We start from the raw sequence: 27,339 nt of genomic DNA, 5'->3' as shown, positions 1-27,339 counted from the left end.
AGAGCGGCCCGGCGGAGGGAGGCGGCGGGCGGGCCGGGGGTTCGGCGGTGCTGCCCGGCTGTGCTCCGCCCGCAGCGCCGCGGTGAGTGGGGGCATGRCGGGGATGAGGGCTGGCTCCCCTCAGGGGAGCTGCGGAGCGGCCGTGCCCCGGGGGCTGGCCCTCTCTGGGGTCCTCCCAGCRTGGAGGAGGTGCTGGTTTGGGCTGGAGCGGGAGCTGCTCGCGGTCCGTCCCTGAGGAGCAGGGCTGCTGCCGGCCCTCAGGCTGGTTTGGGGTGGCTCGGGTCTCCAGGGGGGTTAACTCGGTGTGTGGGGAGCCGCCCCGCTGCAGTGCTGGGCTTTGGGAGCGGCAGCGCCGCTGGGTGCGGAGCCTTCGGGCACAGGGATCCCGCCTGCTTTGGCTTCGGTAGGGCGGGTGCGGGCCTTGGTGACCTGAAAGGTCCGCGGTTAGTGAAAGGAGGTGAAGTTTTATTTAGGAAAACCGGCGTGAAACAGCAGGCCGGGCGGTGCTGGGTTTCATAGCCTGGGCGAGCTGCGGGARCGCTGAGCTTCCCTTGGAGCTGTAAGCGTGTGGTAAGGAAGGTCCCTGCGCACGTCTGGATGGTGACTGAATGTCATCAGGTGGAGCTAAAATGGAAACAAGCATTTGTTTTCATTCTCAAGACTGAGAAGGGATCTCATTAATGCATATAATTATCTCAAAGGCAGGTGCCAAGAGGATGGGGCCAGACTCTTTTCAGGGGTGCCCGGTGGCAGGATGAGGAGCAATGGCCATAAACTGAAACACAACAAGTTCTGCCTCAACACGAAGAAGAACTTGTTTAAATTGAGGGTGGCAGAGCACTGGAACAGGCTGCCAGGGAGGTSGTGGAGTCTCCCTCCCTGGAGACATTCAAAACCCCCTGCATGTGTTCCTATATCACCTGTTCTATGTGACCCTGCCTTAGGAGGGGGTTTGATTTAGATGATCTCGAGAAGTCTCTTCCAGYCATAACAATTCTGTGTTTTATTCAAACTTAGATTAGTGCAGATGCCAAAAGACRAGTGGTTCATGTTCCTTCTGGACACTGCCCAAAACTGGAGACTTGATGGTCCAAGAGCACTGAAACTGTTCTGAAGCTTGCTGTACTGCATTGTGGGAAGGAGTTTCATGAGGGTAGTAAAAGGTAGCCTTGCTGACATGGTGGAAATGTTCTGAAAAAGTTGGTGTGAATCATTTTGGTTTGAAACTAAAGCTAGTTTGGAACAAAACAGGGGAAARTAATTAGAGCAAACCAGAGTTCTCWGTTTGATATGYCCCATCTTGAATGCTTCATACAAACAAGTGAAACAATATATTAGATTTTTAAAGGGACTATTAAAAAAATTAAGGTGTATTTCAAAGTGTAAGTATTTATTGTCAATGTATTGACTGCTTTCTTGCAGCTGAGAGTTGTGCTTTTAAATAACTGCTGGCCTTTGATTAGAGTAATGGATTTGAGGTTAATCTCAAGAACTGGGTCCACCTGTCATGGGACATGATTACTGGCAGCTTTAGTAATATTCAGTCACTACTAAGAAGGTTCTTGTAGCAAAATTTGTTTTTTTGTGGTTAGATGTGGTTTGGGGTTTGGTGGGTTTTTTACTGTTAAAATCTGTRTCAGCATACATTCTGTGCTATGCAATACTGCCAGCTCTGATCTTTGCGAACAGTACTGTGCCATGGAACAGTTTTGGTGATTTCATCACTTACTGTAACAGGTTGGTAAATTTTGGTTGTGGATGTTTTGCTTCTCTGTGTGAGAGGTCTTTATTGGGTCATATATCCTACTTTTTATTTATTTGAGAGTAGTTTGTTTAGARTGCAAATGAAGAACTCTTGGTGAAGCGTAGTATTTGCACACAAGAAATGTAGATGATTTGCTGCTGTTCATTACATTTTGAATTGTAATTCAGATATCTAAAATAATCTGAAATTTTGGTAGTGCTTAAAACACCAGTGATATAGCAAAAGTAAAAATTTGCTTCAATTCTCTCGTACTTATTCAGATTCACTAAATTTACACAAATTATAGATTCTGTCAAGCTGTTGTATTTTGTCCTCTATTTGTCCCTGGCTTTAATCTTTCCTTAATCCCGTGTAAAGAGATTATGCTCAGTATGTCATTAGGAGTATCAAACAAGCTGTTGTTTAGACTGGGATTTATCTTGTCTGTTTGGTAGCTGACTATTATGACAATTTACATTTTAGAGCTTTGTATCACTGAGGAAATAATATCATATAAACTTTAGTATGGAAAAGGCCACTTCAGAGGCGTTTGTTACCCAGTAAAGCTAGACTGAGCCCTTGCTTTTCTTCAGGTTGGTACAAAAGACAAATTTGAACTACAAATTTGAAAAAGAAAATACAGAGAGACCACTGAGAAAAAAAATGCACACCTGAGCTGGGTATGGTGTGAAGTACAAAGGATGCAGAAGTCTGTTGTCGTGAAATTTGAATCTCTGCAGCATTTATGTTGTAAATCATTGTGATGTCTATTTCCAGTATACATCAGTGTGGGGTCGATATGATGTTGCACAAACATTGTTACCAGGGTACATGGTTTTCACACCTTGTTTGGTGCATTTCCATAGAGTGGATTTGTCACTTCCATTTGATTATTGAAGGAATGTGCTGACTTTTCTGTACTTTACTTGATCAGGTGTTTTCATATCCTAAAAATTAAAGTATGCAGCAGAAAAGGAACAAAGTAATAAAATATATTACAGAACACTTAAAATGCATAATTTGGTCTGTGATGTGTTGTATTACAAAGAACTGCTGGAGGGAAGGAACACTTTATGTGAGATYGTTTTCTTTGCGCATGCCAAAATATTAGAATTGGACAAAAGGAATAATTGTAAAAGCATGTGATTAATATACACACCAAAGAAAATTACTTGGAAAGCTCATAGGATTTTAGGCACCAAAATTATATGATTTGAAGGTCAAAACTTGAGGTTTGTATCTAGATATTTTTCTGTTTGTTGCAAATACAAAGTTTTCCTTATGTTGTTTTTGGTCCACTTTGTTAAAGAGCAAAAGATTGAGCGTGAAACGCAAATTCTTCGTTTTTTAAATGTAACTCTAAGAGTTCAAGCTAGGGCCATCTCTGGCAGATATTGCTGATTGCCCTCAAAAAAACGTACCTTCAACAATGTACAATGATATTTGTTGGAACAGAAACACAGGCACCCAAAGCTTGTTACATTTACTTTGTGTGGTATGGCTATGTACCTATATTGAATATGCATAGACAGTTTATCATTGCTGATGCTTTAGATGTGATGCTGTGTTTTAAAATGGGTAAAAGAATACGCTTGTGTGTTGGTTGTTTTAATATATACATAGAGCTAACAATTGACTACTTGCATGATGTTTATGCAGAATGTATCTTAACTTGGAATAARCACACTTGATCATCTGCTTATTACTGGAGTGAAAAAATAGCTTTGTTGCAAAAAGGCATTGATGATATTAAAGACTAGAGCGCATGTGGACATGGGGAATAAGATATAAAGCTGAACTCTGAGAAAAACAATTGGCTTAAAYATATGGAAGTTCAATTTAAAATCTAGTCATAATTTGAGATTTCTGTGTTACTTTTTGGTAAAGCTGGATTTTAGCTTTATTTCTGAATATGCTATTAACCACAATAGCTGTGGCTTTAGCAGAGGGGCGGTGTAGATGGATGTGGATAAAAACTGTATTTTTCACTGACAAACTGATGGTGTCTRGTGCCAAGATTATAAATTGAGTCACTTATTGCTGGCATCTTGACAGGTGAGGTGAGATCCTTTCCTGGTAACAGAAGCAACAGTTAATAACATTCTGTGTTATGACTTCTTTGAYGAAGCAGCATTTCAATTAAGAACAGCTTAGAAACATTATGCTATTGTCCAGGCAGATGTTTCCTTTACACAGCAGGCTAGTCTGCTTGAGAATGCATCGTTCACACTCCTTGAGAGGCAAATTTTATTGCTGAATTTTGCCAGGCCTGTAAATCTCAGGCCTGAGTCTTGTTATTAGCTGAATTTGAGTACCTTAATCTGTTTGGACAGACCAGACTGTAGCTAATTCTGGCATAAGGATAAGGACTGCAGAGTTGCGTGCTGAGTTCTCYGTCTATAAAGGTACACTGACAATGTGTTCCCATTGATTTGARTTTTATTTTGTATTTTCAGGCAGCAGATGCAAAAGGTAGAGATAATGCTCAGTTAACATTCAGTGGTTTGTTTGTGTATTTGCATTTGGGTTGCAGTGAATAAATGGTACAGTGAGAGGATGTTAGCTTTTTGTAGTCCTGCATAAAAATGGGGGTGACTTGTGAGTTTGTGTGACTGTTTAACATGAGGCAACTGGCCTTCATCTGAAGTGTTGGTGACAGTATTGTGTGTAATGGAAGCATGGGTTCAGATTCAAATTTGGATCAGGATCTATTTGATTTGCATGTATTCAGATATAATGATTTGGCATTGTTCAATGTTGATTCTTTTCCAAATGACAATTCAGATTTAATCTTCCATACCAGTGCATGTGAGCTCTGCGTGTCCCTTTGCAGGCCTTGCAATACTGAAGAATGAACTTAACTCTTCAGCCATTACCATGYCTAACAATTATGTGAGCTTCAGAGCAAGATGTCCTTTTACATTTATMACAAATYGGTTTATATGGGTGAAGAATGCAGTGGTTATCTTGCTTCTTCACCTCCCTTCCTCACTTACTTGTAAGCATAGAAAGCCTGCTTGCATTACCAATCCAAAACACAGTGTACAGACCCCAAGTTTGCCATGGCACCCTGTGCAAAATTTGTAATCTTACATTTTCCAAAACTTCAGCAGTGCCTTTGTTATAGTTCGGGAAGCTGACACGCTGTCTGCAAATTCAGAATAAGTTTKTCCATCAGAATAGAACAGCTTTAAAACTACTTCTGTGGTTCTAGGGAATTATGACAGTAACCTTAACTCTCTAGTCTCTCCTTACTCTAACCCCGACTATATAGTAGGCACCTTATGTGGTTTGAAAGATTTAAAGGAGCTAATTGCATTTAAGTCTTCTATTTAAAGAGCACATACAAATCTGGAGGGTGTTATTGTTTGATAYAAGTAATAAGAGTGTCGGTTTCCTGAAATACTGTAAAACTACCAAGTCTTTTTTTTTTAAGGATCTGTGTGAGAATGACCACGTTCTTCTGTCTCCCATTCTTCATAACTGAATCTCAAAGCAGCTGTAGTTTGGAAGAGAGCAGTGAATATCCTGTTCAGTTATGAAAAACTTTCACCAACATAAAAGAGTCTGGAAGAAGATTTCTCTTATGAAAATGAAAGAGCACAAAACCCTGTAATAAAACAGAAGTCACTTAAAATTCCATAATCTTTTGGATGTCTGAGTCTTTAAAAAATGAACCGTTACACAATTATGAAACAACTTGGTGATGGCACCTATGGAAGTGTGTTGATGGGGAAGAGCAATGAGTCAGGAGAACTTGTGGCTATCAAAAGGTATGTAGCATCTCAGTACAGTAAAGGTACTTGCCAAATCTTAAACATTTTCACTTTTGACTTTATTGTTGTCTTCCATTTGTGTAGAATAGAAAAAAGTCCCTTTTTAAAAGCAAGCTAAAGTAACAAATTATTTTTTAAATTAAGGTATTAAGCAAGGTGATTGTGAATGAGATTTCACATAACTGATCAATACAGACACATAAGTTTAAGTTACTGATTTATGTTGGCTTGCAAAATTGCATGCTGCTTTTGTTCAGTTTGAAAATGCTTCCTTCTAATAATGCTGTTAGGCCAGCACTAAAGGAGAAGCAAAAGTGAATGTGATTAATTAGGGAGTTCATATATGAATTGTAGGAATAGCAATCTTAAAAGGTAGATTTGAAATTCCATTCCAGCCTGGTAAATCTGTGTCAGTACTGCTATAAATTTCATGTGTTGCTACAGTGATAAATAACAGTAACAATCTGGTTGGGTAAATAAAGGCTGTCTCCTTGGATCTAATGAAGTTGTGTTCTGTGTAATCAAGAGCATTGTCATATTTGCCTTAAAAGATGATTATGAAACAAGATAAAAAAAAATTACTCAAGGAGTGGGGAAGTTCCCCTTGAATTCCTAGAGAATTACAAGCAGGATATAAAGTGTAAGTTGAAATACCAGAAATTGTATCTTGCTGAGATTTTTGTCTCTCATTTATGGATTTACTGCAGTAAGATTATTATAATATAATTGATTGACTTTTTCTTTAAGAATTTCTGAGAATGTCATGTTTCTCCATATCTTGCTGGAACTGTTACTGAAGTTAATATTAATCTAGGCTAAAGAAAGAATTTCCAATTGATTATTTTATTAATTTTTAGCAAAGGGAACATTACTTTATGGGAAGTAGTTTTCATTCTTGTGATTTTAGGATTTGGAGTTATTTTGTGTTATTTTTAAGTTTGGGACTTGAGAAGGAACAGTTTTGCTTGAAGATAGTTTTATTTTAAATTCAAGACTTGGGTTTAAATCTCTTAACTTTATGTGCTAGAATTTTATAGAAACACGGTAATGACATTCACAACTTCATCCCAAGATCTGAGCAACACCAAATATCCCCATTTGGATTTATGCAGGACTTATAAATAAATGCATTACATTGTTGTGTATTACAATTAGTTTTGATTCTATGATGTTGCTTGAAGAAAATGAAACTTTATTTTTTTTTTAATTAGCGTTTTGGAACAGATTTTTAAAATGACTGGTCAAGTCCAATGCTTAATTATAATAGYAAGCAGTCCAGTTATTTTGCAGTTTTCAAAAACAATGTTTTTGTTTTCCCAGAATATGCAACTTATGCATAAGGACCTGATTTTTCATGTTTTCTGTGCAGTGTCATTGTTGCTTACCTTATTATTAAAAGSACAATTCAAATGATACACAGGGGTTTTGTGAACCTTTTATTTTGGAGTAATATGATCTCTGGCTGTACTCTTCTAAAAATATGTCTCAGTGTTTGATGATTAGTCACTATAAATTTATACTAATTCTAAACATTGAGTTTATTTTTAATTGTATTGCGGATGGCTATGTTTTAAATTGAGTTCAAAATATAGGTAATGCTAGGTTTAGAAAATATTGTTTAGGTTGTCTTATTCTGAAATCATTCTCTACTGTTCACTGAAAATACTTTATCTTGGACTTTATTTCAGAATGAAAAGAAAGTTCTATTCTTGGGATGAATGTATGAATTTGAGAGAAGTCAAGGTAAAGTGGTGAACATACCACATTTAAAAATAAKTGTTTTGTTAGGCTTGCATGAAAGAAGAGGGCAGCTGCCATGTCCARTCATAAGGCCAAATTATGTGAACTCCTTAAATGGTGACAGATTTCACAAAATCATGGGCTGCAGGCACTCCTAGAGGTCCTGCTTATTTGTGGAATATCCCACTATTCCCAAGTAGTGGCCATGTCTCATAGCCAARTGTCTTGTCTTTGAGAAAGAAAAAGAAATTGATTTTGTATGTGTGTAGTTCTGTGGTTTACCATCCTGCTCTTTCATTTTACTTGCAGATTTCTAGCTGTGTATCCATTCCTTATATCTTGCAATTGGGACATCTGTTGAAAGCACTGGGAGTTTTGGCTGGCCAAGTTAGAGAGTAACACTTGAAATCCTGAGCTTAAATTCCAAGTCATTCCATGTTTTGGGCATCTAATTTTCTGTATATACAAAACTCCCTAGTTAAGGACTTGAGATTTAACTTATTGGAGGTTTCACACAATCAGTATATCCAAAATGAAGATCTGTAAGAGAATCCTTGTTCATGAAAGTTTTGTGCCAAAAAGAAATATAAAAGAATGCCGGGTTTTCTTATTCAGTTCAGTGAGCAAGAGCTTCAGATTTGTCTTTCATTGCAGGGAATTAGGTTTTTGTGCTAATCTTTACTCTAGCTCTGAGATAATCCCTAGAAAGAGGTTTAAACAACTATTGTTTGTTTTACTTTGAAATTTATTCAAACTGCTGGGTTGTTCTTTAAAACAGATTGCAATAAAAGGGTATCACATRAACATGTTGTGTGGATTCTGTACTAGAAACTTAGGTGTTAAAACTTAGTTCTGATAAGGAATTTGATAAGGASTAAGCAATCACTGTGGAGTTATCTGAAGCCATATTTTGCTCTGTTGTAGTCTCTGAAGAAGCTAAACCATGCCAATGTAATAAAATTGAAGGAAGTTATACGAGAAAATGACCACCTTTACTTTGTWTTTGAATACATGAAGGAAAATCTCTATCAACTGATGAAGGATAGGTATGTCTTTTTTTTTCACAGAAAAGTAATGTGTTATCATGCTTTATTTAATGATTCTCATACTACCTTGAAGAACACATTGGAATTTCTGGTTTTGGCTCTTCTTGCAGCCCCTCTGATGTGAGCAGGAGTTGCTGCACCTGCATATCTGAGGGCACTTAAAGAGGGTGAAATTAAGGCCTGGTAGAGTTTTGAAATGAGAGTTAGTTGCAACTCTCTTAATTTGACTTGAGAGTCTGTTTTCATGGGTTCTTGATTTGTTACGCAAAATGAAGAAATGTGTCCTGAAGACGCATTTTTTTGTCTTAATTATGTGAAGTTGTTATCCTGTTTCTTCACAGGAACAAGTTTTTCCCTGAGTCAGTCATCAGAAACATGATGTATCAGATATTGCAAGGGCTGGCTTTTATCCACAAACACGGTAGGTTTCCTACTAGAGTTTGTGTAGTGCTTTTTTTRGAAAATAAGATCATGCACAGAGATAACAACATGAATAAAATGAGCTAGGAAGGGCTATTAATCATCTCCAATAAAATTATGGATACCTGTTTTAAGTGTGGTGCAATTTTAAATTTCGACGAATAAACAGCAGAGTAAATTTGCTTAGTGAATTAACCACTGCCCAGGTATACAGGTTCTCAAGCCAACAGCAAGCATTGAAGAAGCTTTATGTACCTGCAGTACTAATATTAGTATTTCTGAGCAGAATTTGGATATGTATTGTATGTCTCCATCTCCAAATTGTTGTCACAGTGATAAATAACYAGTTAAAAATAATTCAAGGAATTTTATAAGTCAAGTAAGCATGATAGATGCTCAATTTTCCATTAACCAAAACTGACAAAGCAKTTGTAGTCTTTGCAGAAGATTTCGTTCTGATTTATGTGACATTGCTRCAACAGCCAATTCATTTTCCTTAGTGTGCCAATGACAGTTTATTTTTGTTAACTTAAGAACACTTGGTGTAATATTCACTGGAGGGAAAATGTGTGCACTTATTGGGRGAGGGTTCCAATTATCTTTAGGTTGAATTGATTTAAAAAAAAAATAAAAAAGACTGAAAACCACTATATTATTCCAAAACATCCCAAAGCAAATAYTGGATTACTCCTATTAGAAGTTACTGCTTAAGAAGGGATTCCATGGTAATTTGCCATTCTTTTCTGTTTRATCATCTATAGGATTTTTTCATAGAGATATGAAACCTGAAAACCTTCTTTGTAGTGGTCCAGAACTTGTGAAAATAGCAGATTTTGGGTTGGCTAGAGAACTGCGATCTCAGCCACCTTACACAGATTATGTTTCTACCAGGTGGTAAGTATAKCAAGAATTTGCATAATGCATAAGCTTAACTAATCACCTTCCTATGAACATGTTTAACTTATCTAACTTATCTATTTAACTTATTATTTCCTTCCATCCTCACAGGTACCGTGCTCCTGAAGTTTTGCTGAGATCATCTGTCTATAGCTCACCTATTGATATTTGGGCAGTTGGCAGCATAATGGCTGAGTTATACACACTCAGACCTCTTTTCCCAGGCACAAGTGAGGTAGATGAAATTTTCAAAATTTGCCAAGTACTAGGGACTCCAAAGAAGGTAAGGCTTAAAAAAACCTTACACAATTGTATTACCAAAAAAAAAAAAGAAATCAAATTATTACAAAATAATCAGTGCTATCTTTCAGAACATACTTATTGAATTTTTGTTTTAATAGGTTTCCTGCAGACTTRTGGTTTTCTCAACTGTATTTCTTTTCAGCTTCCATTAAGGCACGTTATGTTAGTCTTATATATTAGCATCTGTTGAATCGTTGTGTATCATTGTGTAGCCTTGCTGTCCTCTGATGAAAGCCAGATAAAATTGTTTCATGTAGTTATTTAAAGCTATTCATAAYGGAAAGCAAATCAGAAGTCTCCTAGGATTTAATTTGCCAGAGCAAATTTGCTTTCCCTTCCCGAAAGTGTAATTCTTCTGTGCTGGCACCCAGAATTTGGAGCTTGTAGAAGATACCATAAATAAGACAAAATATGCTTTAAAAATAAGAAAAGAATAAAAGAAACATTTCACCTCAAACACAGATGTTTCATAAATATTATCAGCAATAAGAAATAGTGGAGGGAATATGTGTAGTATTTTAGAGAGSAAACAATTCTCAGTTATTTTCTGAATGAGGTAAATACTATTTAAAATTATAAGGAAGGCTTGTTTGAGTAATGCATATAAAAATGGATGGAATTATATTTACTTCAGTTTAAAMGTTGTTTTAGTAAATGGATGTAAGAACATGCAACAAAAGAATAATCTTACCTTCAAAATTTTGAATGAACTGAAAAAAAAKCCATATGGGATGAAATATTTTTGTAAAAAATGGCAGATGTATATCAGTATTTTATGGGTGCTAACAGAGCTTGGTMGAATAACTAACCAAACACAATCCCTCTAGATCTGAAAAAGCTAAATCAGTTTCATTATTGTTCTGCTGATATAAAATATAGTATAATTCTTGTTGAGYAAATGAGCTGTTATCAATAAGAAGTAAGGAACAGAAAACTTAAAAAAGAAATCGATTAATTTAGCTAGGAACATGCAGAGCTTGAAGTGGTGGGAASACTCCAAGAGAACATACTGAGAAACAGGTGCAAACTCATGACAGAGCAGGGAGGAAAAGGTCAGGTGGAGAGTTGTAGATAACATGTTGTGGAAGTGAAAATTGTGTCTAGAGGACTCAGTGAAAAGTGGTATCATGTGTAAAACAGTGCCTGCCATGACACAGTTATACCTCAGAAATAATGTACAAGAAAACCAATATTTTTTTACTTGAGTTTTCAAGTGCAGATGTGAACTTTTTYAAGCAGATCACAAGTCTAGGATAGTAAGAAAAACATTTTGATGTRTGTGAAGAATATCTGAAAGCTAGCACCATTCTGGTTTCTGGAACATTTTCAGTGTGCAGCATAAACAAGCTCTGAAGCACAGGGCGATCAGAGAGATTYTCACTGTGTGCAGTAGCAGAGCAGCACAGAGCTGACTGCTGTGTTTTTTTCTTGTAACCTTACAAGGACCTAACAGAAACAAATCATGGCTGTTCAGAGTTTGTCATTCTCGGACTAGAAAGTCTATTGTTTGGGAAAGCAGGGAGCATTACCAGCTGAATATTCCAGGGAAAACTGTAACCTCCACTAAAGACCAAGAGTTAGGGGTATTGTAAGTAAGACCTCTAGGACCAGGAAACTGTAATTAATTGCTTTGTGTTCCTCTCATCTGCTGGGCAGACTTGGGAATGTTCTCTCCTTATGGCAATGCTAAGGCATTCTTGAGGGAGAGTACTGTGTAAGAGGAGTAATTAAATATTGTGATAGGAATGATCATAACAAATAATGTATTTGTTACAAGTACTTATGTGCTGAAAAATGTAAGCAGTTATTCTAATAGTCTGATTTTGCAGATAGTTTTACTAATATTGTTTTTTTCGAACATGCATTTTCATTTATTCTATTTTCCTGCAATACTGAATTACAGGAATTCTGCCCAGAAGCTATCTTCATTCCAGTTTACCTTCATGTGTTTAAGTCCATAACACTGTACCAATAACTTCTGTGAATCTGGTTGTTTTAGATTGGCAACTATTTTGTTTTATTTTATARATTAAGTTGATTTACTTATTTTATAAATAARTTAAATTGCACTATTCAAGTACTGGCATTGGTGGTGCACTTGCAATAAGTGAATTTAGTGAAAAAATTGAATAGGAGAGATTAATGAAATGCATTTTCATTAGCTGAAGGCTGGCAATGGCATTTTAAATAATTGCAAAGTAACTTTTTTCATTAATAGAAATGTATTTTTCATTTTWGTTCTAATACTCTCTTTGCCCTATCCCTATATTTCACCAGTTCAACATGCAGCCCTTAGTACTTTGTTGTAAACTGTTCCTTTGCCACTATTTCTAGCAGACAGAATGCCACCAAACTCAATAAAGAAGGGCAATGCAATGAAGGAGGAAAACCTTTCTCCATTAATTTAAATGAACAAACTATTCTCTGAGGTTGAGTAAGAAGTCACTTGAAATCTTGAGACTTAAACAGATTTATGATTATATTTGTGTTTTTTGGTTACYATGGACTGTGCTAACAGAGCTAAAACTGTTGTACATAAAAAGGTGAATAATAGCTATCATGGTACCTTAAGATCAGATTGTGTCAAATCAATCCTTTTTGCTCTGTAGCAGTGCAGTAAGCTTGGTGGATATAGAGGAAGAGCACTGATACCATAGCTTGTCTTCAGTCAGGTTTCTGATGTTGTCCCTCATAACATTCTCATCACCGTATATAGTTATACACAAACTGCATGATAAGAGGATATCTCTTTGRAAACCCTTATTCAGAGCGTAAGCTTCTCTGGCTCTCATTCAAAATGAAAGATTAATTGAATAGAACTTGAGTGGTTCTGCGTCTGATGAAAATTTTTAAGTGGTATTGAAAGCYATCTGATGGAGTAGACTTTGCTACTTAAGCTGGTAGATTACAGGCTGAGAAGGACCTTGGTAAAAAACAAGAATTTAGAGGGGCTTCTTTTATGCATAAAATTAGAGATGTAGCTTTAAAKATATTTTTTCAGTAGTGCATAGAGTGCTCTACTTAGGCAGAAATAATCAGCTACATAAATAGCTGTAGACAACCATCCAGCTAACACATCTGTAGGAGTGGCTGTGGGAGCTATTCAGTGTGTTGTACGTCTGCAGTATTTTGTTGCAATAAAGACAAATACCATACCAGAGTGTAGAGAAAAGAGTATTGGCTATTAACATATGAACTAATCTCTCTRTTTCACTTGCTATGTTATAGCCAGTTTAGAGCTTTTCTTTTCAAGAGACAAAAATCAAGAGTCTAGAGAGAAAATAAAACTTTAAAAGCCTAGACCCTAGGAATTTTTTGGTTTCTTTAGCCTGTACTGACTGGAAGAAAGGATGAGAAGTATACCTTCCAATGTATAAAAAGTCCATTCTAGAGGGAAGAATCAAATAGTCCTTCTTAGTATCTATGGATGATGAGACACTCAACAATGGCCTTCTGTTTTCATACCAAAAACCTCTGCTTTTCTAATCTTGAGGAGATTACTCTCTGGAATAGTCTGTATAGTGTGGTTGTGGATTGACAGAAACTGGAAGCTTTTTGAGACTGAACAYCTGTCAGGAAGGGACAAGGGCGTGGACTAAATGATCTTTTGAGGTCTTTGATAATCCTATAGTTCTGTATTCCAAAAATGCCGTTATCTAGCATCAAAGGACTTCAGGRTTTACTTCTGTAAAGTTAAACTCTTAAAAAAAGAGTTCTTACCTGGTGGTCATGATTTTTTTAATGTTGCAATCCTATCTAGTTGTAACTTAATAATTATCATAATGGTGCGATCAGTGCTATATTGTGTAGGCTGTATTATGGTTATACAACTGTGGCATGGATGGAAGTACCTCACCTCTGCTATTTCAGGGCATGTTGAAGTCAGCTGTTGGGCTTATTTCAGTGGGATGTTCAGTACCATTGCTGGTACTGCTGCAGATAGAATGTATCTAAGTACGGTATTCACTCTGAGGGTTCCACTTTTACCTACAGGAGAGGTTGAGGAGGACTGCCATTGGAGACTGGTGCTGCATTCACTGGTGTTGTAATAACTGTAATGGAAAACAGGAGTGCTTGTTTTCAACTATATAGGAAGGAGCCATGCAGACCAAGCATGACTCAAGCTGCATGAAATTTTTTCTAAATACCTCTTTGTTCTTTATTGGTGATCATTTTTCTTCCCTTTGAAACAGAGTGACTGGACAGAAGGATACCACCTTGCTTCTGCCATGAATTTCCGTTTCCCACAATGTGTCCCTATAAGCCTAAAAACTCTCATCCCAAATGCAAGCAATGAAGCATTACAGCTTATGAGTGATATGCTGAACTGGAATCCAAAGAAGAGACCAACAGCAAGTCAGGTCTAGCACATGAATGATTAAGTATAAGACTAAATTTTCTTGCATTGTTAAAAAAGTGTAGATACAGGAACCAGCTGATTGTCATAGTAATGATGGCCACAAACATTTCCTCATTTTGAACACTTCAGTGGGAATGAGACTAAGTGGTGAGAAGAGTAAGTTCTAAACCTGGCTCGGCAGACATCAGAAACTTCAGTTATTTCTGCCGTCTTGTCTTCTGTATCGGCATATTTTAAAACTCCCTTTKTAGAGGATAGGGAAAAAGCTGAGGTGCAAGTTTTTCAATTGTGTCTGTAAGTCAGTTATGCCATCTTTGTTTTTCATCCCCATCTGTACAAAGGGAAAAYTTTGAATAGTTTTCTCTTTGTGAAGCTGCAGATGGAATACAGTTTGGAAGARCTAAGGTTTATTTTTACTTGGAATGTAAACTGTACTAAGGGATAAGGAAAGAACTTTATTAAGAAAATACCAATAGGTCACAAAGGTCACAATTWAAAAAAAAAGCATATTTCAGGTACCAAAGATGGTTACATGCAGTGGATTTTTTTTTTTAATTATTCATACCTAATGCAATCCTATTTAGAAGGTATAAAAGAGGAATACAATTGGGAAAGAAAGCACATATTGCAGGTTATCCTAGGTGGATGTAATCTAAGTGATTCAGAAGCAGTTAAGCAGATGGTACCAAATAGAGAAACCATGTCTCTCCACTTTATAAAGCATGTCTATTGTACCATCACTGAGCTCTGTCTGTAGTCCAGTAATATGTATCTCTACACAAAATACTGTCTGCTGCTTTATAAAAGCAAATAACCAGCTTTTACCCAAGTGAGTTATTGAGGAAGCAGCTGCAGCAGTTGTGTAATCCAGTCAAAAGGAAGAGTTTAATGCATATACATGGCAATGCGTTCAAAAGGCAGCAACTCTTGAGTGCAGCTGAGGCAAAACATCTCTTTGAGARCTAACAAAGAGTAGGATCGAGGAGGATTAGCACAGTGTGTTGTTTGGACATAGGACAAGATGTGATACTAAGGTGTGTCCATGCATCTGGCAGTGGATATGAAAAGGTCAGAGGAAAAGGGTGAAATAAACATCTGACTTAAGATAGACACTGTCTTTTCTTAATAAACACCATGAAGGCACAGCAAGCACAGTGAATGTATTTTAAAGAAAAGCTGTTGATAAGAAGAATGGCAGAAACCTTGCCCATGTCCCTTAGCATCCTCCAATTGTAGAACCTATACATGGCAATCATCTCGTTTCTGAGGGGGGTGTATTTTTTGTTGTTGTTTTGTTTTGTTTTAAACTAAAACCCTCAAGTTGTTTAATGAGTTGCCAAAACATAGTCAGCAATGGAGACATGTAATAAAGCATGTAGTAAATGTAGTGGGGCCTACTTGGTTTAAAATTGAAATTTGTTACTGCGTAAATACAGAATTGTGTTGATTGTAAAACATACCTCAAAACACAGACTCCACCTAGCAATAAAGAAGGGAACAAAAGGACATGACTGCTGTCACATGTACAAGTGGATGAATCCTACTATGTTATATGATGGGGAGAGTTTGAAGTACAGAACTSCCTGTTCTCAGTACACACTGTTTACATATAATCTCATTATGCATCCATCTTCTGTCTGTGCTGTAAAACTTGCTCAAATGTTTCAGAAACCTGTTTAGATCCTTGATGAGGTTACCAAAATCAACTTTTTGAAGTAAAATTAGTGTGTTAYATCTTCTTCTGCAGGCTTTGAAGTACCCTTACTTTCAAGTTGGCCAAATTTTAGGACCTCCTCCMCAGTATCTGGAGAAGCAGACTCCTGTTAGACTGGTTCAGCCAACAGAGCCAAAGCCATCTTTACCTAAACTGGAAGCTAAGCCAGAACCACTGTCTTCACCTGATTTACCTGACAAAACACAGCCACAGCCCCTGCCAAAGGTYAACCACCAGCCTCTCCAGCAAATTCAGTTGCCTCAGAATGCAGCTAACCAGCAAGTACCAAAGCAGCAGCAGCCACAGGCACAACCACTTTTTCCAGTTATCAATAAAAACTCATCACCTGTAAGTTGTCTTCAATAACTACTTAGATGGTTTTATTAAAAGTACTTAGKATATTCAGCGAGGTGATGCCTTGAAAATTGTCATCTGTTTTATTAGAAGACACTCAGATAACTAGGGGCTAATTGAGGCTATAGCTGCGTGCTTATTAAAATTTTACAGCAAGTCAGAAGAACAGATTGCTTGTAACAACAGTGGGCATTTATAATAGTCCTCACTGATATGCTTACGCAGTAATGGAGTTGAAACAGTTGTCACTTATTGATCTTTGAGAAACAATTCACAACAATACTGTCAGTACACAATGGAGAATTGGAAAGGAGAACTCCACTTGCCTCATGCAGGAAAATACGCTAAACAGTTAATGCAGTTCCTACCCTTGTAAGAATTTAGCATTTAAGATTTTTAGGGAGTGAATAGAAAACTTTGGTTTGCTAACTTTCATTTTGCTTTCGACTTATACTCACTGAACTGCAATACAAAGTATGTTAAAAATACTTTAACATTAACATTTTAACATGACAAAGTATGTTAACATAATAGGTATTCAGAGAATACTGGAAAGCAAATAATAGTCAGGTGSAAGGACATTTTTAAAATGTAGTAATTTCATTGGAACAGAATGTTAAAGAAAGGCCTGACCAGTTTMTTTTATTTGCTCTATTTACTTTGAGGGCACACCAGTGTTCTGCACCACTGTGCTCTGTTTCTTGACAGTTCATCTACCACTGTTCAGAGCATGAGTTCAGCAAGATGCCAGTAAGAGAGGCTGAGCATTGAACTGGGTTTGCAAACAGAATGTTAACCTCACTACTTCAGTTAGACTTGAGGAATTTAAGGATGACAGTCGAGTATTACACTCCAAATACATGCAGGCATTATTGGTGTTTTGTGCTTAAAGTCATAATGAGGCTCCGACCAAAACAGGCACAACACATCTGAAAAATTCCCTCAAAGTCTATAAGCAGTAGTCAGGAATTATATTAGATTCAATTCTAAGTTTTTATATTTTGTATTAAAGTGCTTTTTATTATTAACTTTTTATTATTTTAATTTTTTTCCATTTAAAATAGAAACAAGCAGCTAGTGGCCCTCTGAATGGTGTACTAGGTCCTAAAAACTGCAGAAGACGGTGGGGTCAGACTTTGGTAAAAACTGTGGATAGCTGGGATGACTTGGATGACCCTGAATTTGGAATGTCATGTTCAAAGAAGCCTAGCATTGTATTGTTAAAAGAAAAGAAAAACAAGGAGATTCTTTTTAGGTAGGTCTACAATTATAAAACTATAATTTCTTTAGTAAACAGTGTCCAGAAGTAAATTTATAGACAGATTAAGACAAGTCTATTAAAATTCAAGTCACCAAAATTCTGCATTTGCAAGAATGCCAAGAGTTGCATGAGGAGAAGAGCTTTGGGTGTGGTGTTGTAGTGCCAGTAATAACTAAAGAGAATCAAATTTGCTTTCTTACATTTTATGGTTTAGGTGTTTGTTGTGCTTTTAGGAAACTGTCTGTTTTACTAAAATTAGACATACTAACGTTATTTCTTTTGTCATTTAAGGGGTGCTGCATTCTGCCTTTAACCACATTTGCTTTTATTCTGTACTGTTGGATACATTTCTTTSTTCAAATCCCAGATCAGGCTCCAGTGAGGTGTTAGATTGGGCCATTACTTTGTGGAAATAGACTCTATGGATGAAAGTAGGATAAGTGAAGAGAACTGTATTCTTCAGGCTAAGGGTCTGCTTGTGGTGTACTGGGCTRGAGTTGTTAGTCACATTGTTTGAAATTTTTGATTTTTCAGTATGCCAGAACCAAAAGCTTCATTTGGTATCCAGCCAGGAGGGGAAAACAAGGTTCTGATGAGAAATGATTCTGGAAGATCAAATACATCAGCAAAAGATTACTACATAAGTCAATCAAGATATCTGCCTGGTAAGGTTAAAAGTCAATACATACAGAAAATACAAGCTGTGCACAATCTACATGTAATATATTTAAACTTACGATTTCTCACTGGATGATTTTATTATTAATAAACAGGATAAATTTTCAAGTTTTGTCCTAAATGCCTTTCCCAGAACATATCACAATTGATGTAGGTGTTCCTGGCTATGTAAACACGGCAGGACCTCAACACTGCTTGCACAACACAAAAGTTCATGGGCCCTCTCATGACCAGWAACATAAAAAATCCTCAGTAATATAAATCCAGTGTCTCTTGGATTACTAGGAATATATCCTGATCAACCCATAAGCAAGTGTGAGGACTAAAGAAACTACATATATTTTTTTCATCAGGAATCATAGTGATAGGACAAGGAGTAATGGATTCAAACTGAAAGAGGGGAAATTTAGAAAAGATATACAGAAGAAATTCTTTACCATGAGAGTGGTAAGCCACTGGACAGGTTTTCCAGAGGAGCTGTGGTCCCTGGCAGTGTTCAAGGCCAGGTTGGATGGGACATTGAACAACTTRGTCGAGTGGAAGGTGTCCCTGCCTATGGCAAGGGGATTGGATGATCTTTAAGATCTCTTCCAACCCAAACTGTTCTATGATTCTATGATTTTATATAGTGCATAYTTATCAATTTTGCAGTGTCAAGACATTTGTTGTTTTCTGAACATAAGTTCTGATAAACAGAGTCCCCTTCTTTGTACAAAGTGTTTAAATATATCCAACCACTAGCACTGGTAGGAATTCACATACTCATTTCCTTTACCAAGGCAGTCATCTTGCTCTAAAAATAGATAGCTTAGTTTAAATCTGGGTTTAAATCTAGCTTAAAACTATCAGAAAAATAATGTGATACTATTATTTACTAGGAATGAGAATGGAAAGAAGGAGAAAGCAAAGAGAATGTTTCCTTTAGTTGGTATACTAAATATTCTAAATATATAATCAAATTATTTTCTTGGTGTCTCACTTAGTATCCTTTATTTGTAAGTRGTTTGTACAGTTGCAGTAATCATARCAGGACTWCTGTAATYYRYRTTTWGTTAGGAGAATTTAGGTGSCTCACAGAGGAATTCCTCATTGTCAGGCAAGTTACTTGGTTACAGCATAGGATTAATTCGTCAGTAATTCTTTAGGGCAGTGATGACTTTTGAATATGAGATCACTTCTTGATTTTTAAGTAGGATTTCCAAAGACTCAACTGTTTAAGTGAAAAGAAAAGAAAAAAAAAAATAAAGGGTGAGGAGCTTCTCTTTCTAAAGGTAACACAAATGGAAGGGTCATCTGTATTTCTTACCTTTCTTAAAGCACAATTCTAATGTCTCTCTGGTTTTCAGTGAGAAAGGCATAAATGTAAAAATAATTAATTGGTTTGGCTTWAAAATCTAGCCTAGTCAATGGACACTGTTAATTTATATTAAAAATGTTTACATTATAAGACAATTCAGTGTTTTTTTTTTTTTCTTCTAGAAATGTCATTTATTGGTTGAATTATGTTTGAAATTTTATATTTATAATACATTCCATCACTTGTTTTCTAAGGTGTAAACCCAAAGACTGTCTCTTTAGCAGCAGTCAATAAAGAAGGATCCTGGAATAACCAGTTGTTTTCTAAATCGCTGGCAAATGCTGGGGGAGGATTGACTTACAGCAGAAATGCTACAGGTAAAAGTGTAATTGAAAATGGTCACATTATATCTCATCATACTTGATTTAATTAAATTAGTGAAGACCATCTGGTTTAATTTCTGTGCTTAGACTTAGCTTCTAGGCTCTTTTTTTTCTCTCTTGTTTTAGCAAAGACTATTAAAATAACAACCTTTTCATATGTGAAATTATGTATTTTGCTTTCAGAACATTAAGAAGGTATAGACCATCCCCTATTTGTAAAGTTCTGTCAAGATAAACCTTTCATGTAATCCACTGAGACCATTATTTTACTGTATTTAAGTATTCTGACCGCATTACTGCCTGCTCCCTGTGCTGTGAAACACTATCAAACAGTGGTCTCACCTGTGAAAACAAAATGATGGCCAGTGCGCTTATGTAATAAAAGTGCTGCCTAATATTTTAGACATGTCTTTTATCAATTTATTGGCCTTGTCCTAAATGCTTTGCTGCAAGAAAACTCCCTTTATTTCCAGGAGGGAACTTCCAGTGAGACTATATTTTGTGAAAAAACTAGTATCACCATTTTATAGAGTGAAGACTAACACTAGTTAAACACTTTTTCTTAAGATTTCACTGAGGCAAGCATCAGACTCCAGACTGAAATCTGTCTTCTCACCACCAAGCACTATACTTTAGGTACACTGTCGCTGTTACAGGGGGTTACCTTGTTACCAACTCTGCAGCCATTGTGCAGCTAGCACGAGTCACTCTCCAATACTTTATGGCCAATAATCCACCCAGCTTTACATGCTTGTACAGAAAGATCTTCAGAACGTTTGTTTACRTGCAGATGCTGCACCCCTTTTTAATAGAACTGTAGTAGCCATTCTGCAGGGTCAACAAACCTGATTTTCCCCTCTGAAAGTCAGGTGAGCTGAAGTTGTTCATCTGCATTAACATGCAAGATTTTAGGAAGTGGAAAAATTATAGCACCTACCAGAACTTTTTGTGGAATAGAAGAGGTTTTTTGAAGCAATCATCATGTGTATCATTTTTGTTTTCAGAAATAAAGTATCCATGTGCCTCAGAAGTAATTTATTCATAAATAATCTTGCAAGGGAATCAGGCACTGAAAAGCAAGCAGCTGCGTCCAAAAAATTTCGTCAATAGGCTAGATATCTACCTATTGAACTGCACTGAAGATACAATTAAGATGAATGTTAATGATAGAAAATCTGCATTTCTCTTACTACCAAGAATTTAAAGAAAAAAAGCACTAAAACTGATTCATTTTTATGTTTGAAAATACTTGGTATTATTTCCATCAGTATCTTAAATTGCATGTGATGTTTCATACACTAGGGAGACAGAGACATTTAAGACAGACACACATGAAACCAGGATAGATGGATCATGGAGATCAAATACATGTAAATTAYATATTTTCTCTTTTCATATGGACAAAWTAGTTGACACTGCTGTGTTTAAATAACTATGTATAATTTATTCAAGAGGGCTTTTCTTTTCATCAGCCRCAGCATTGCTCTAAGGCTAAATAAGATAAGGGCAAATAGTCCCAAATGCTTTATTTATGAAGGACTGTAAGTTTATGATCAGTTAACTTTGTAGATATGACCAAGTCCTTAAAATTGTAAATGGAATGTGACTGCAAAGTTGGTAAATAATATTGTTACTCCATAATTAGAATGGACCTTGTGAAGTAAATTATTAGAGTAACATTTCCTGGTTAAGAAAACAAGGATAATACATTATAGATAGAAATGTGTCAGATATTCATTCTTGCTTGCTTTTTTTTCTCTCCTCATTTCTTTTACATCATKAAATTGTTTCTTCATACCCTTCTTCTAAAGTTCTGTCTTTCCATCTTTTTCTTCCTTACATTTTCCTTGCCTACAGATGAGAACTTAATTATACCTATTGAAAAACTATCGTGCAAAGAAAGGTTGAATGAAAAATTAGAGGATCCAAAAGGTAATTAATAGCAATTATAGCCTGGGTCTTTGTACATTTCCTATTTATGTTTTCCAGTTTCTTGTAAAAAATTACACTGATAATGCAGGTTCCTGATGGTTGTATACTTCCATTTTCAGTTGCAGTCTGTTTTGTCAAACCTTGCTCTCTTCATTATGGCTTCTTCTGGATTCTTGGAACTTACTGTGCTTTMAAAGGCAGAGAATATTTTATTACTCTGATTATAATCCACAGCAGGTCACTGGATAATGGTGAAGAAATGATCCTAATGCTGCATGTGCATCTCCCTTCAGGGATGGCTTGTTCAGGAGAGCATTCAGAACTTGCACCATTTCCTGCATTTGGATTCTCTGTGCATTACACTGATCTTACAGTGYTGTGGTTGCACAGGTTTTGGTGGAGATACCTTAGTGTAAAAGGGAGGAAACTCAGGATTCCAGGCAGMCTAGTTTGTGTGTTACAGTTTCACTGCTCTGAGCTCTGAWATTACCACAGAGGTYTGGAAGTGTYTGTGTTAAGAGGAACATTATGGGTTTGCACAAAGGCCAAAAATTTAGGAGACAGAACAACTGCCAAAGCAGATACTGTGTTTTACTGCAACTACCCATGAAGTTGGGATGGATAGGCTCACTCTTGATAAAAGTCAAAATGAATACTGTGTATAGCCTTCTATATTACAAATTTAATACTACTGAACACAGAACCATACCACTAGAGAAAAGTATTTATCTATCTCTGGACATTGTGCCAGCACAGTCTTAACACTGTCCCAAGTGATGACAGACATGAAGAAGGTAAGAAATTTTCTTGGATAAGGGATGCAAGTATTGTAACAAGTCAATGTTCCCCTGGACACTAATTTCAGTACTAATCCTGTGTGTACAAGCTTCTCAGCTTCCAAATGAAGATAGGTCAGCCTTCCCAGGCTAGCACTGCTTTAAAGAAAGATCTGGACCAAAACTAGGCACGAACAGGATTATAAMCAGGGTTAAAGAGAGAGGATAATTGGGTCTGACTTTTATAGCAGGCCTTTAACTGTGGGACTATCAAAATCAACTTCCAACTGGTGCATCACTTTCCACAAGAGAAGCTGGGTTCGATTCTGTTAGATGGATTTAGGCCAAACATGTTGAGCACAAGAGTAGTACTGAGCACTAGTTAAACCAGCTTTCAGTAAAGCAAGTAGGATCTTACCTTTTGTTTACATCTACATTTCTCTSCAACTCAGTGTAAACCTTTCTATGTGATTTTCAGTTTAGTGGAAGTACCAGTGAAATGGTCATCCTGCTCTTTGTCCTTATTCCTGCTGAATTTCTGTCTGCTAGGTGCTGAAAGGGTCCAACTAATATGCAAAGCAAAGAATTAATTCAATGAAAGAATGTTTTTCAAGAGACGAGCATTAGGGAGTTTTTAAAACACCCACACTTGGTATTCTTGTGGTRCTGCAAATATATTTTGAAGTATAAAAAGTAGGCAAGGTTTTCTGAATGCAGCTGAAAATTCTAAGATTCTGTAATGTCAACAGGAAATCCTGGCTTTTTGAGTAGTGGTGCTTACAACCCATCAGGAGCATACATGTCTTCCTTCCATAAAAAAGAAGTTGGATCTGCTGGACAACGGATACAGCTAGCACCTATTGGTGCACCTGTTTCAGGTAAGAAATATTCTTTTACTACTTATATCCAAGATAAGGAGACATATTCATTTTCTGTGCTTCCTAAGAGATGTATTAGCCCTTGGCAAGCTTTTCCTCAAGTTTTRTAAATAAAATTATAGGGCATAAATTTTTCTTAACATAAGTGAACTGATTGTATGTCTCTAGAGGCAGTCCTGATACTTAGAGAAACTACTGCTACTAATATTTGTTAGATAAAAAAGAAAATAATTACAAAAAATGCAAAGAAGATTTGGACCATTTGTTAAACTACTGTKCATCTATGGTGATGGGCTAAGCAGAATTGTAAAAATATGTAATKCCACAACTCTATAGCCAATGGTCATGTAGTTGGGACTCCATTCATCAGTTAAAAACAATGTGAAATCTGTTCTGAATGTGACTGTTACCTTGGATGCTCGGCAGTGTGGGTGACATTCTGAGCGCCTTCTTTTTTGGTATGTTTCTGAGTCAGAGAAGATGAATGCAAGTGCTCAGGATGGAGGAGAAACTGGTTTGTGAGTGAAGATTTAGAGCTGTTGTCCAAACCCAGCAGCAAACAAGTCAGAAARGTTGGCAGATGGAGGTCAATTAAGAGACTCATCCATGTCCTGGAGAAGAACGAGAATCCTATTGCTTAAAACCCTCATATTTAGTTTAAAGTCTTCAGATTTGTAAGGGAAGAGAGATAAGGACAAAGCAAATGGCAGGTTTTATCTCCTAGATGTCAGTATATGAACRTTAACATTTTTGGTGACTCTTTGCTTTATACTACCCAAAATGTACTAAGTTACGCTCTCAATTGGTTTTGCTCTCTTAAATATTTTTTAAAAATTTTCTTTACCATAATTTAATTTAATGTAGTATAGAAGATTCATTTTTCTGAAGAAAATGCCAGGAAAAGTGACCTTTATTACTGAAATAGTGTAGGCCGGAATCATAGTTGCTGATGAAAGATAAGGACTGCCAGCTTACAATAAAAAGAAAGCGTTTTCAAAGAAGTTTCAATTGGAGACCTGACCCCCAATTTCAGCTCCTTGATGTTCCTCATTTTTTAAATGTCTTGACACTCACCTGTTCCTTAACAGGTTCAATCCACTGTTGAAAAACACTACCAAAAATAGGTGATTTTCTGTAAGAAACAGAATGATACATGGGCACAAAAAAAACCCCATTCAATTTAAATGTTAATTTTGTTTTGAAGATTATCAATACATAATAAAAGACTAAACTACAAAAGTAGCAATGGAAGGGGCAGGACCTACCTTAGGAATGCTAAGGAAACAAGGGTAAGATATAGCAGGAGTCAGGATTAAAGAGGTCCCAGCTGGCCAATTTTCAAGGCTTGGGAAAATGGCTGAATTGGTCATGAACATGAAGAAATGTCAGCCYCTGCAGCAGGGCAATTATTTTAATCACATGAAACTCGAGGGAATAGCAACTACCTGAAATGCAAAAAGGAGAAATCTGAACAGGAAGGCCAGGAATACAGTARTGCACTAGTGCTAGCACCTGAGAGSAGGTGGATGCCAATATTAAGAGAGGAAAAAAGCCCTCRGCCTTGGAATAAATCCTATGAGATCAATGGAGCAAAGAAGACTTGCCACCAACTACACCAGGATTTCTGAGCCTCAGCAAGAGTGGAATAAAAGGCATAAAATCTCAAAAGGAACAAGAGGGTCTCCAGAAGCTGTCCTTCAGGCTAAGCTATCTGAATCTTACTAAGTTTATCCATGTTATAATGACATGCTTTTTTAAATATCTGAGATAGATAGAAGAAAGAACACTTTCATTGTGTAGCAGTTTGTCACTAGGAGATACAGAGTTGTAGGCATTTGCATCCGTTTTTCCACTGAATTTCCTTCTCAGTGTTTCTTTGAGGGATTGCTGCAAAACAATTTTTCAGTGGGTGAAGTGAGAATAATACACACAAACGATAGGAAAAAACAATCTTATCTGAAAACAAGCATAGACAAGATGCTCTCAGCACATGGTGTGATTCTTAGSGTTGTCCTGTGTGAGACCAGGAGYTGGACTCATCTTTCCAACTCAGGATGTTTTATGACRTAGGAGACCAAAGCATCCTGCTACATTAGCATCCTTGAGTACCATAAGTCATCTGTAAGCACTCATTCATTTCTCTCTAGAGGAGTAAAACACCTTTTTAGTCATAATTAATTCTGAATTTTTGATARTTTCAGATTATTCCTGGAAAAACAAAGGTGTTCGTCCTCCGTTACCAGGTCCTACTTTCAATTCAGCAGCAAAAAACATGAATATCCTAGCTCGTCCCCCCACAATTCAGCGAGTCCATGGGAGAACAGACTGGGTGGCCAAATATGGAGGGAACAAATAGAAAATGCCATCCTGTGTGGATATTACGTGCACTGCATTCAGTTCTCCTGCGCTTGGAAACCTGAAATGCCTATTTGCTCCAGCTATCCCTCAGACTATGCAATAGTAAAGGAGAAAAAAAGACCTTGTGTTCTATTGCTTGTATAGTACATATAACACCATGTAAAATACTGGCTGTAAAGTAGGATGCTGTGAGGAATTGTACAACATGTATTGCCAAAATTGAGCAGTGGATTTCACCCKATGTTTTTCTATAGATGGACTCTTATCCTCGAACTCTTTAGGAAAACTGTTAGGGTTGTTCATCCAATGCAACATCTGCTGGTATGTGTGTGAAGTGCACAAGAAGGATGAAGCGGGGCTGAAGCAGGGCAGCACCAGGCTTCCAGGTGTTAGGCRGGTTCCTTAGCAGGAAGATGAGAGTGAAAATACAGATCTGGCTTTGTGAAGAATATCAGTCTCCTGCAAGGATTTCAGAACTCACTTGTAACTAAGAGTTACTCAGGGTCTATAAGGTGCAAATATTCACGTAGCAATGAGAACTGAAACCCTTGTAGTAGKATATYGGCAATCCACTGACAGATACTACACAGGAAGGTCTAGAAACTTGGCTGATATAGGGCTATTGAATGATATAGCAATATTGGAAAATAGCTAAACAAGTATGAATGCTAGACTTATCAAGCTCTAAAGTGAAGTCTAACAATTAGATTCTGCTGTTTTAATCAACTTATTGCCATTTATGGTCAAAGATCTGTAGAGATGTRTCTGTGTCCTGTACAAGGGAATGTCACAGTGACCTTTTAAGGAGCCTAAATCACTGCAGTCTGTCAGTCATTTGAAGGGTGAATTAGCCAAAACCACCTACATTATCACTAAACTCTTATTCCTACATGTTTTTATTAGGTGATCAAACTAAACTACAGATTTTGAATAAGCTACATATGGAAGAATATTGGTCTGTTCTTCAAAGACATTGCTTTCTGTTTTAGATCTYAAAGGCCAACTAAGGTACCTGAAAACACACACAGAACTTTAATAATTCAGTATGTCACTGTTTATATGCTCATTCAGTACTTTCCCCAGATTTTATGCTAACTTTTATAATAATATTGCCCAAAGGACTTTGCAAGGTACAATGAATTGTTTATTAGGATGCTGAACTGGACTACTTCTGTTAACAACTGCGTTTAGAATAAATGCTTTAGACTTAATAGTGACATGAAATTTGCCATTTTAAAGTACAAACTGAATATGTTCTTTAAAGATGTAAAGTTGTTAATGATGACTTCAAGGATTGTAAAAAAATAAATTTATTTGTATGGCTTTTATAAATGGATATTAAAATTTAAATTCCTGTTGTTGACCAATTGTGTCATAATATATGGGTTACGTTGACTTCCTGGAAAGCAGTTTAATTACAAC

At 36.7% G+C, this 27,339-nt stretch overlaps 1 protein-coding gene across 1 annotated transcript; it reads left to right on the top strand.

Annotated features, from left to right (window-relative positions):
- Positions 1 to 27,319, top strand: MAK (male germ cell associated kinase). Its single transcript, XM_057370437.1, has 15 exons — positions 1 to 82; positions 5,181 to 5,517; positions 7,209 to 7,263; positions 8,185 to 8,306; positions 8,648 to 8,727; positions 9,488 to 9,620; positions 9,735 to 9,906; positions 14,120 to 14,287; positions 16,034 to 16,348; positions 17,419 to 17,609; positions 18,150 to 18,280; positions 19,845 to 19,967; positions 21,831 to 21,905; positions 23,431 to 23,559; positions 25,761 to 27,319. The coding sequence occupies exons 2-15, from the start codon at positions 5,417 to 5,419 to the stop codon at positions 25,913 to 25,915; spliced, it is 1,950 nt and encodes a 649-aa protein (XP_057226420.1). The 5' UTR covers positions 1 to 82; positions 5,181 to 5,416; the 3' UTR covers positions 25,916 to 27,319.
- The last annotated feature ends 20 nt before the right edge of the window (positions 27,320 to 27,339 follow it).

Source organism: Malurus melanocephalus, unplaced genomic scaffold (assembly GCF_030028575.1).
Source record: "Malurus melanocephalus ecotype Western Australia unplaced genomic scaffold, MMel_1.1 scaffold_126, whole genome shotgun sequence".
NCBI classification, from domain to species: Eukaryota; Metazoa; Chordata; class Aves; order Passeriformes; family Maluridae; genus Malurus; species Malurus melanocephalus.
The sequence above is the reverse complement of the archived record's forward strand: the minus strand, read 5'-3'. Positions and strand labels throughout refer to the sequence as shown.